General features: G+C 41.6%; 1 protein-coding gene across 1 annotated transcript in view; it reads left to right on the top strand.

Moving 5' to 3' along the window:
• Positions 1–12019, top strand: part of lcor (ligand dependent nuclear receptor corepressor) — an 80918-nt gene that overhangs the window by 40484 nt on the left and 28415 nt on the right. Inside the window, exon 2 of the mRNA XM_039800886.1 lies at positions 8220–8285. Coding sequence (XP_039656820.1) covers positions 8220–8285 — 66 coding nt within the window. The remainder of the gene's footprint in view (positions 1–8219; positions 8286–12019) is intronic.

Genomic DNA, 12019 nt, shown 5'->3' with positions numbered 1-12019 from the left:
GAAAACACACCAATGGAAAGTATTGTAACAAGGTACATACTAAATATATACGACAATTACCAAATTAGAGTGGAAGATAGCTTGCTTACTAGTGAGTTAGCTGTTCACTAGCTACTTAGCTACATTCCATTGGCCAGCTACGGACTATGGCTCGTGTTAGCCTAGCTAATATTAGACTGCAAGTAGCCACATAATAACAATGCTGTATGCTACATTTGCCTTTTCCTTCTGTTTCTTGGTACATGAAGTGATTTTTTTTTTTACCACTAGGAAACAAAAACTCCAAACAAAAGTCACCAAAATGTCAAGCTGTAGCATGTTAGCTAACAACGGGCTACACATTTAGCAGAAAGAGCGTTTAGTCTTTCTCCTCTGTTTTCATGTTTAATTCTACTGTTAAGCCTGTTACTTCATCCTTAATTCCTCTCATTTGTGTATCTGTCTAGCATATTTCATTGTTTTTATCCTACGCTGTGTTAGCTCCTGGTTTAGCTTGTTTATACAGCAGCATTTCTAATGATGTTGGTAGCCTACAGATAAAGCGTAAAAGCAAATGATACATTTCTAAATCTTCACATTTTTATCATGTGCAGAGGGTGACAGAGTGGATTTTTTAATCTTGTCCCATCACACAAATAAAATCCAGACCCATCCCAAATCCTGGATGAATGACTCCCTTCACATCCCAGTCCCTTGCAACAAGCCACCAGAGCAGACAAGAATTCAAAAAAAATACATGACTAGAAGTTTGTTTAAAATAAAGAAAACGTTTATTCATATTAGAACTGCAGTTTGACGTAAAAACGGACTTTAGTTGTTTTGATTTCAGTCCCAATCACTCTCGCTCACTTTTTTTCTCTGTCTCGTACCAATCGCTTGATGAATATTGAAAATGACAACCATATCCCGTGACCCACAGGATTCCCGAAAAAAATGTCAGCCTCTAAGCAGAAGATGGCAATCTTCTTCATGCTCCTTTTGGTGGTGTGTCAAAATGGCTGTCCTAATAATAAAGACCATGCAAAGTCTAACATGCTCAGACATAAAAAAGATCAACTATGACGTATCATTTAACAGTCCAGTGTACTTAACGCCGAATTAAGCAAACATGTAGTCACTTTGAGTTGAATCCAAATCACAGTAAATATGGAACATGTGTGGAAAAAATAGATTAGTCTGCCAGTAAATTTCTGTTGTAGTGTTTCTGGTTGCTGACTTGTCATGTGATGTCCTCGTGTCATTCCAAATCCTGACTCCCCCTGCCGTGTCCCTCACTCTCACCAGTTATAATCAGGGTCAAAGTGCAAAGAATTACACATAAAAAATGTTATTCTTACCTCTTTCTTTTTTTTAAGTAGCCTCTGTGGAAATGGCTGCAGCTAATTGGAGTGCAAATATCAAAGAGGTTTGTTGCACCATTGATCTTTAGGGCTTAATCCATGATGAATAAAACAATCATCACTACAACTTTATAGTTCACAATCTCGGTAAGATACATACAACATAGAATTGATTCATTTTTTTTTTTTTTTTGTGCCTATTTTAACTTTAGGTCATAGCCATGGAGTTCAAAAGTGCTCCATTGGAATGCACCTATAAAGCAGATTTCTCATATTAACTCTGGAAAATGTCCGGACCTGATTAGTCTGATGCCCTTTCACACATGTAGCACACAACAGGAGATTGTCTGTGTAAAATGCATTCTCACTTAGAAATACTCCGTTTGGTTTAGTCGAGGGATGCGTGCCTGGTCAGAGCGTGCAGGAGGCAGGACATGAAGGGGATTACACCGCGGATAGGTAGCTGGTTTGTAATTGGGTTATAAACAACCAAGTCTTTTGCCATTCCTTGAATTTGTCCGACGATTTTGCCGTTGGCCCTTATCGACAGAACTTCCAGAATCCTGTCGTCTCTTCAGATAAACAGTTCCGTTGCTGTCATCCTGTCGTCTCTTCAGATAAACATTTCCGTTGCCTTCATCCTGTCGTCTCTTCAGATAAACCGTCTTCACGTAAATGGCCCTTCTTCTTCCACCTCGGATGCTTTTTTTTTTTCTTCCGGTTTCACGCCAACGGCATGATAGAAACAGCATCAGCCCGCCCTCGCGTTCTGTGAATTCTCAGTGAGCTGCTCTGTTCACATATGGGTACAATCAGACTTTACACATACTTTGTAGATGGCAGCTGGCAGGGTAAATGCTGTTTAATGTCCGGTCCCACTGATTTGGACATTTGCGTTCTCACATACTGCTACCCCAGGGTAATGTAATGTCTAGATAAGTTCAAGGTTGCAGTGAGTGTGTAAACAAGGGGCTTAAGTGTACAAGCATGTCTCAGGCCTTTGGCTGCAGAAAGCACAGGGCCAGCTCAACCTCATTTCAAGTGTATTTATTAACCTTTAAAAATCAAAGGCTTGTTTTAACTTCTTCAATATGCTTACTGCACACAAACAGACCGAGATCAGGCATAGTTCAAGTTGTGCTCGCATCAGCTGGCTGGATATCCACTATTTAATTCGTGCTTCGCCGTCAGTGGCTTGTACATCAGCTGATTGGTCTAGCTGATTAGCAGCCTCCAATCCACAGGGCAGTCTTTATAACCTGCCAATTATTATTTAATTGGGCTTGTTGAATTCCACTGCTTCTAATCATAATGTTTTTGGAAGTCACCTTGAAAAGAAATTAATAAGTCTCGCCAGGTTTTCAGGAGTAAAGACTTGAATGCAATCACCACCAACTGTGTCAGGTCTGAGGTGAACTTTACTTGGCTTGTTGTTTCTCTCCCCAGCATGTTGTCTCACTTCCTCTTCTTTTAAGCCCAGGCCCCTGTTAGGGTTAATTAGGTATTGATTTGTTTAGGGCCAGGCAAGGGGCCCTGCTCTAATAGCTTTGGTCATGCTAAATTATTAATGCTCATGCAGCACTATATATAGCTTAGGTCCAATGGTCACAAGTAAGCCGAACGCAGGTCCCTTTTCCCGTGCGTTCCCTTTTCCCGTGCGTTCCCTTTTCCCGTGCGTTCCCTTTTCCCGTGCGTTCCCTTTTCCCGTGCGTTCCCTCTCTGCCTCCCTGTTTATTCACGGATAGATCGCATTGCTTCCTTCGGTGTTGAGTTCCTTTTCCAAGGCATTTGGAAGTGTGTATGTGTGTGTGTGTGTGTGTTCTTGTTTAACTATATTCGTGGGGTCCAAAAACCGGGAATGCAGTATACTTGTGGGGTCCGGACAGCTTTGTGGGTCCAAAATGCTGGACCCCACAAGTTTAAAGGGCTGTTTGAGGGTTAAGATGTGGTTTTAGGATTAGGGATAGAATTAGGTTATGGTTAGGGTGAGGCTAAGGGTTAAGGTTAGGCATTTAGTTGTGATGGCCAAGGTTAGGGTAAGGGGCTAGGGAATGCATTATGTCAATTACGGGTCCCCACAAAGATAGTGAAACGCATTATGTGTGTGTGTGTGTGTGTTCTCACACTTTGATTTGACACATTTTAAGCAGCTCAGTTGCTCTCAACAGCACTGGGGATGTTTCTATTTATTTCTTTTCTTCCATGTTTCAATGTAGTACTTGCTGGGTTGGACTGTTGCCATGTCCATAACGAGGCAGATAAATATAGCCTTTTCTTGGTCGTTTATGAAATTTTCTCCATTCAAAAATGAAATTGCTTGCTGTTCGAAAAGCATGGGGGGCAATTTAGGGTTCAGTGTCTTGCCCAAGGACGCTTGACATGAACATGTTTGACTCCAGGGGCCAGGGATCAAACCACCAACCGTCCATTAAGTAGCGACCGCTCTAGCACCTGACCCACAGCCACCCATGAAATCTAAACGATATTTTAGCTTTAAATCAAGCAGTTACAAGAGGAATCATGTGCTTGAATACTACATTTGAAAAGTGTGTGTGTTTACATAATCCACCTCTGTGTTATTATTGAAATAATATTCCTGCAGCAGATCCTCAATCAACAAGGTTTTATAATCACATATTTTAAGTTTTTAGTTTTGTCCTTTCCTGGTGCAGATGTGGATTAGCTCAACATCATGTGATTTCCTCCAAGCGTGTATTCGTGTGCATTTTTGTGTGTGTTTTGTGCATGTGTGAGTATTTAAGTTTGTGCAAAGCTGCTCCTGGCTGCGCTGCAGAACTCTGTGAAGTGAAAGGAAGTGACACAATGGAGGTTTTTTAGAGATTGGGGACATTTCTGTGTGTGTGTGTGTGTGTGTGTGTGTGTGTGTGTGTGTCTGTGTGTGTGTGTGTATATATATATATATATATATATATATATATACATATACATTCACGTGCATTTTTGCACAAAACACTGACAGAATCCCAGATGTGTGTGTGTGTGTATGCATGGTCTCTACCATGTCATGTGTGAATGCTTTTGGGCCCAGAATGCGTTCACTAACTGACCTACTTTTCTGGAGCTTTTAGCCCATGGCTCAGAAGACTTTGTCGCCGTTATCTCATCTAGCCAATCACATCCCTTAATCTCATTTGTCCAATCACATCCTCGATCTCATCCGTCCAATCGCAGCCTCGGCCTCGCGGGGGAGTCATCCCCTACTTGGATATGCATTTGTGACTGACTGTCACTTTAAATATGAAAACGCTCTACATCTCGTGGCACAAATAGCACGGGGCCCGTGTAACTTTGACTTCCAGCGTTGATTTCTCACGCTGCAGCGTTGCAACCCTAATTATCCCCCCCCGCCCCCCACTCTCCTGACTTGAAAAGAAAGCTGTATCTCTGTGCACATTGGCAACTGAAGAGAAGGGAAGAATTGAAGCTTTTGAAAATTCTTTGAAGCTTCCGTTTTTTTTTGTTATCAAATCTGCCTTTGTAGGCCGCATGAATTTTGCATGTGCAGATTTAAGGGTACTTTGTGATGTGTGTGTGTGTGTGTGTGTGTGTGTGTGTGTGTGTTGTGTTGTGTTGTGTTGGGGGGATCCACCATTTGCAATACTGTACTAATTAAGAAAACGAGAAGAGCAGAAGGAAGAAGAAGAACGTTGGTTGCCCGTCAGAGGAGGTTTGGGCAATAGGATGAATGTTGGTGTAGGGTTGAATTGTCCTGGATAGTACGTGAGGCGCTCAGCGTCATGCAAATAACTTGAAATCTGAAAGCCCAATTTGTGCATAACCCATACTAGTTCCAAATGAGACCCGACATGATATGATTAAAGGATTTGTAATCCAGCGATACTGAACAAAATTCTTTCTTTGGGTGATTTTGTTCCTGTCTCATGTGGTCAATCCTTTTAACATGTTTAGAGAATGGGGGAGAGGGGATATCTATATTATTTAAAGTAAAATAAAAAAAATAAAATCAACTTTAGCAGCAGTTTGTAAGTGGTGTGCCCACTGCCAAGTTCAGGCCCTGTGTGTGTGTGTGTGTGTGTGTGTGTGTGTGTGTGTGTGTGTGTGTGTGTGTGTGTGTGTGTGTGTGTGTGTGTGTGTGTGTGTGTGTGTGTGTGTTTGTTTCATACCATTACTACATGATAGGTCTTGCTGGAATTTTAAGTTTAACACAACTTGTGTTTCAGGCTTCGGGCCAACACAAGCTGAAAAGACTAAAGGATTGGTAATTAGGATTTCCCCACCACCACACCCAACACAAAAAAAAAAAACACACACACAAAACAAAAAAAAAAAAAAAAAAAAAAAAAAAAAAATACATTTCTGCATGTCTAAGTCCATAATCAGGAATGTGCTTACGATTTGTAGAAATTGGTATGGTTGGGAATTGGCAGTGATGCTGTGATTTTGTAATATTGCAATTGATTATATATTAATAACACAGGTTTGTGTCCAGATTTAGCTGGCAGGGGAAACAACGAGCTGCATCTTTTCTTCCTCCTCAGTGTGTGTGTTGATGTCAATATTGTGCTGAGTGAGAAATGACAACACGATTATTGTATTACTGCAGCATGTGTTTAACCTGGACCAGAGCTCCATCTTTGTACTACAGTATAAAAGTCCTCCATGCCTGTTTTGACTATCTCCCTTGTAGGTTATTTAACGTCCACAGGATGTGAATGTCTTTTTGCAGCCGCGTACTTTCACCATCCCCCTGACCAACTTTGAACACAGTTTGAAGCTCCCAGCTGAAGCTCCTATAACTCTGTTTGGAAACAGGAACAAACTAATTATTGAGAAGATAAGCATTTTGACTCGGTGGATTTCAATTTCTAAAACCGTAATTCCCGCCCTTCTTTTGATTCCCAGCCCTGTCACTCCTTAATGTTACACAGCCTCTCTACGCTAACGTTAGCTCCGTGCCCTAAGATCTCACAATGTCTTGGGGGTTGAAAGGCCCCTTCCCTTCCTATCATTTTTAAAATCAGTTTTTTTTATGTGAGCTATTTTTTTGTTTGTTTGTTGTTGTAACAAACTAATGTCTAATGTATCATGTGTGTGTGTGTGTGTGTGTGTGTGTGTGTGTGTGTGTGTGGACTGAAAAAGGTGGTACATGATCTTGGAAAGCTCGTTAGGATACCAGCAGACAAGCTAAATTAGTGCATTAGTAGTCACCAAAATGAAGTATTTAAACCTCATATTTTAAATGCAACATGAGGGAAAAACTGCCACAAGGTCTGATTTCCGAAGACGAAAACCACACTTCCACTACGCTGGCTGGGGGGGCCTGAGACGTGACGTGACAAAAGCATTTCGTTTTCACATGAATAAGCCGAGGCGAAAACGGCGAGATTCACTGACGTCCAACAAGGAATAAACATTCAAACAGTAATTTCAGCATTCGATTAGTATTGAATTGTGACTTTCGGAATTTGTTCCAACAGCCCTGATTCCTACACGGTTCATCTCTTGCATTTTAATCGCATTCAGTCAGTTTAGGTTTAATTCCAAAATGCTGGAGTACAGAGCTAACACATTGAAAAGCAACATTTTAAAAGACAGTACAGTGTATTTCCCAAAGTCAGGAAGTCAGTCACATAAAACATGAGGGTTTGTGATTGACTTGATCTTTTCCATCACTAGTTATTGGGCTAAAACCTATAAAAACAGCCCTACAGTCCGTGAATCTTGAATCTCCCACTCCGGTGCTGCAGGTGCTGTGTTGCTGCAGTCAGAGGTCAGCCGTGATGATTTTATAACTAGGAAATTAATTTCTATATGCAGGCTGTGGCTATCAAGCTAGTTTATTCCTGCAGTGTTAAGTATGTGGCCTGATAAGTGGCTACACTTGAACTATGTATATGTGTATGTGTGCTCCGGTAACCTTTCCTTTCCATGCTAAAAAAATGACACACACACACGCGGGCGCACACACACACACACACACACACACACACACACACACACACACACACACACACACACACACACACACACACGTACGTGTCTTTGTCTCTGTTTCTCTGCATCTGCCTCCATTTCCATTTATTGGAGGAGGTGGAGGGTGGAGGAGGTGGGAGAGGGGGAAGGGGAGGTCAGGTTGAAAATTGCAATATGTATTTATCTTTCTCTGTGGCGGTTGCCAGGCAACAGCAGTATGGGGTATTCACAGTTAATAAAAAGTGAGTGACATTAGCTTGGTGTATTAAAAGTACGGCACTAATTTGCTTAAAGAGCTGAGAAGAAAGGCGTTTGTGTGTGTGTGTGTGTGTGTGTGTGCGTGTGTGTGTGTGTCTATTGTCTGTGTATGCATAGTAGGCGCTCACCCAGCCTTGTGGTTGTAGATATTTCCTGTTTCTGTTTGTGGCCAAAAAGCTTTTGCATAAACTTGGGGAAACGGGGACCCCAAATTTGCCTTGACCAATTGTTTGTATTTTTTAAGTGTGTGTCTGTGTGTGTGTAAAAAGAGCTTCCATGCCATTGTGTGAGTGATTATAATTTTTTTTTTTGTCAGTTTCCAATACTGACATACATGTTTATTTACACCCTCCAAATTCACCACACGATTTCAGATTACAAACTGCTGTGTGCTGCTATTTTTTTTGTTTTGTTGTTGCCGCTTTGTTTTTGTTGCTGCTAGGGGAGAGTAGTGGAGGCTGTGCATCAGCAAAATATACCCTACGGGATATGTTATTTGTCATTTCTGTTCTTAAGCCTTCAAAAGATGAAATAACGGCTTCAAAAATGTGTGTTTTTTTCCCCTTACGGTTTGTGTCTACATAGCATTTTAGCCGCTGTCATTTGTCGTTTTGATGGTAAACATGTCAGCTTGCATTAACATCACATCTCTTTTCTTTTTCATAGGCTTTGAAAGCATTTTGGAAGGCTTGTTTGGGCCCGGACTAGTCAAAGATATCACCCTTTTCCAAGGTAAACAACAACACAAACACATACACTTTTTGCAAATCCAACTTTATACAGATCGAGAGCAACCTTAGTCGCAATGCAAATGACAAATATATGTTAAATAAATGAAACGGCAATGACTAGAAACTGTGAACGTGAACAAAATCTGTAAAATGGAAAATAATATTGATGTTCTGATGCCAATAGTGGACTGAAATTATTCAGATGTTGTTGTTCTGTGGAACGCCTTTTACATTTTTGCATGCACTTTGTTAAAAGTCGTTATTCTGCATGCGCTAAGCTTAGAGTTTTTTTCAGCGTGAGAGACGATTTGGACGCTCAATGAATACCACAAAAAGACTGTAAGCATCATCGGCCTTTCTATCTATTGAGCTATCATGCAGACATTTATTTATTGACCATACTGCCAGAACTGCTCAGACAGTGTGATTAATTCATACAACAGCCATGTGTAATTTATGCCAAACTCATGCTGGAAAAACCTGCCAGATGTCACTAAACAGAGCTGGAGAAAAGAAAAAAAATATAAATGGGAAGCTGGTTTCTAATCGTATCTCTGACTGAACTGAGAAGAGACGTTCGTATTCTTGCAAAGACGCAAAAAAACGCATCAAAGCGCTGCCGAGAGCATGCCTCAGGGCGTCTTTTTGTGACAAACTTAAGCAAACTGCTTTTGTTTCGCCATGAGCAGAAAGAAGGCTTCTGTTCATCTGTGCAACGCGAGGGCCGTCGGTGGAATAAAAGCGGCTGCACGCAATCTGCCCGTTTGCAAAATGCTCTGCCACTCGAAAAAAATCTGACTCATCATCATCATCATCATCAACGACATCGTCGTCATATGGTAAACAGTAAAGCATGAAAACAGGAATCGTTTCATTTGTATTGGTTGTGCAGTCAGATAACTGAAACCGTATTCTTTGACCGCTATTCACCGGATGATCCAGCTAAAAAAAGGAAGCCTTCTGATTGGGTGCTCGTGGCTGGTGTACACATTTTAAAAGACATTTAAAAATAAGCATCATTAAGTATTAGTTATGTACAAAGTAGACTTCTGGATGCTAAGAGCTGTCCTGGGTTTGATATGTTTGTCATTTATTTATGTGTGGGTCATGTTGCAATGCACAGTGTTTAGCCACATGTATGTAAAAACTGTCCTAAACCCCCAGCTCTCTCTCTCTCTCTCTCTCTCTCTCTCTCTCTCTCTCTTGTCTTGTCAAGGATAAATGAGGTCAACATGGTGTCCTGGAGTCATGTGACCCCTCCCCCACCAACTTATGACATATTTAGAATATTTCTGGGCTTGTCTACGTCATTTTCACACACACACACACACACACACACACACACACACACACACACACACACACACACACACACACACACACACACACACACACACACACACACACACACAAACGGTTGTTTCACTATGTTTCTGGGGACCCGTCATTGACATAATGCATTCCCTAGCCCCTTACCCTCACCTTAACTATCACAACTAAATGCCTAACCTTAACCCTTACCCTAACCTTAACCATCACAACTAAATACCTAACCAAAACCCTTACCCTAACCTTAACCATCACAACTAAATACCTTACCTAAACCCTTACCCTCACCCTAACCATAACCTAATTCTATCCCTAATCCTAAAACCAAGTCTTAACCCTCAAACAGCCCTTTAAACTTGTGCAAAGCCTGTGCAGACCCCACAAGTATACTGTATTCCCTGTTTTTTGGAACCCACGAATATAGTAAAACAAGTCCACACACACACACACACACACACACACACACACACACACACACACACACACCACACACACACACACACACACACTTTTTCTCTCTCTTAGTAAAGCCGGCACTTGCTTACATACGGCGCTACAGACTGTGAAACCTGTGCATGTCAAGTTTAAACTCGCACACAGACACACGCCAACATCTAGATCTCTATCTCTACTAGAACATGTTTACATGATTTAATGTTCAATAAACCACTTCCACATACTGTCTATCTGAACATACCTGTATCCACTCTCTGTCTGAAACGTTCCGTTTTTAGCGTCTTGTCTCTTTAAGCCCCGCTTTTGACGGCTCATTTAAAGGCACAGTTTCTGAATACGGCCATTGTGCATTTCTCTGTGGATTGAGCTTCTTTTTTACTTTCACAGTATTTATACAGCACCTCGACCTGCTGTATAATATAAAAAAAGACATGGAAATCTCATATACATAATACAATATGGGACCTTTAACGTTAAATGTTGTGACATGTTGTGTATCAAATTACTTCCCCTCAAAGAGCACTTCTCCTCTTTTACATGAGTGATTAGTGATTTTGACATTTAAAGAAGGCATGGTTAAAGAAGGGCCACATGGCATGTTGCCTTGGCTGCAGTCACTCCTCGTCAAGTGTGAAAAATGTCATGTGACCAGATTTATATATTTACAGTGACCCTGGTATGTTGTTTGTTAGTTGAACATCACTTGTCCAGCTTTTCAAAACCTTCGGACCGGCCACACACACACCTCTCTAATTAAAGGTGGAAGTATTTACCTGGAAAGTTAGCCGAACAGCCAGTGTGTTCAAAAGATCGGCGAGTATTTGCGATTACAACCCATCATATAACGCTTCTGTATTACTTTCTGGTCTGTTTCTTTCTGTGGGTGTAGAAATCGGTTTTTCTTTTTCTTTTTTTTGGGTCATTTTCAGCCTTTATTTTGACAGGACAGCTGAAAACATGAAAGGGGAGAGAGAGGGGGGAATGACATGCAGCAAAGGGCCGGAGGGCGGAGTCGATCCCGGAGTCGATCCCGGACCCGCTGCGTCGATATGGGCGCCCGCTCTACCGACTGGGCTATCCGGGCGCCCTGAGTCTGATTTCTGATAGTTGAAAGTGTTAAACGATGAAAATTGCAGTTTAACCGACAAGTCTTCGCTCTATGATTCTGAGAAACTGACACTAAATCCTCATGTTTGAAATAGACATTGATGTCAAACTCCAAAAAACTGCAGTTTGAAATCATTTCTCGTTGGCCAGCGATCCACAATCGGAAAATAAATACATTAAACAACAAAATGGAGCCAGAAATGTGTGGCTGATGTTTTTAAACTACATATTATTTCTGTTTAACCACACAGACTGTTAAACACACACAAACACACATAGTGCTGAGTTGAGGAGGTGTCTCCAAACAAAGACATGAAGAGGATTCTTTTTTTCCCTGTCTCGGTCTTGACTATCTTTTACATGGTCTCGGTCTTGTCTTGGACTTGAACCTCTTTGGATTTGGTCTTGACTCGGTCTCTGGTCCTGGTCCTGGACTTGTCTTGGACTCGACAAAGGTGGACTTGACTACAGCCCTGGTAAACACACTGACTGTTGAGTGGTAACTTAGAGATTCATGTTAACAGTCAACATCTTTCTCAAGCTCACAAACTTGCGCTCGCGCACACACACACACACACACACACACACACACACACACACACACACACACACACACACACAGAAACTTGACTACTGTGAGGGTGTGAGGTCACGTTAGCAGTGGGACTCGAGATAATTGGCGCCTTCCCAGGGATGTTGTAAGTGGCACAACCACAGGGCTCAAGCGCAGCTCACCTTTGACCTTTTCATTACAGCGATAGAAAGAGGAAGAGGGGGAAAGAGTAATAGACTGGCTTTTTATCTGTTGCACGTCTGACAGCAGTGTAAGAGGAGAGTGGACTG

This window comes from Perca fluviatilis, chromosome 1 (genome assembly GCF_010015445.1).
Source record: "Perca fluviatilis chromosome 1, GENO_Pfluv_1.0, whole genome shotgun sequence".
Taxonomy (NCBI): domain Eukaryota; kingdom Metazoa; phylum Chordata; class Actinopteri; order Perciformes; family Percidae; genus Perca; species Perca fluviatilis.
Note: the sequence above shows the minus strand (reverse complement) of the source record. Positions and strands in the feature narration are given on the sequence as shown.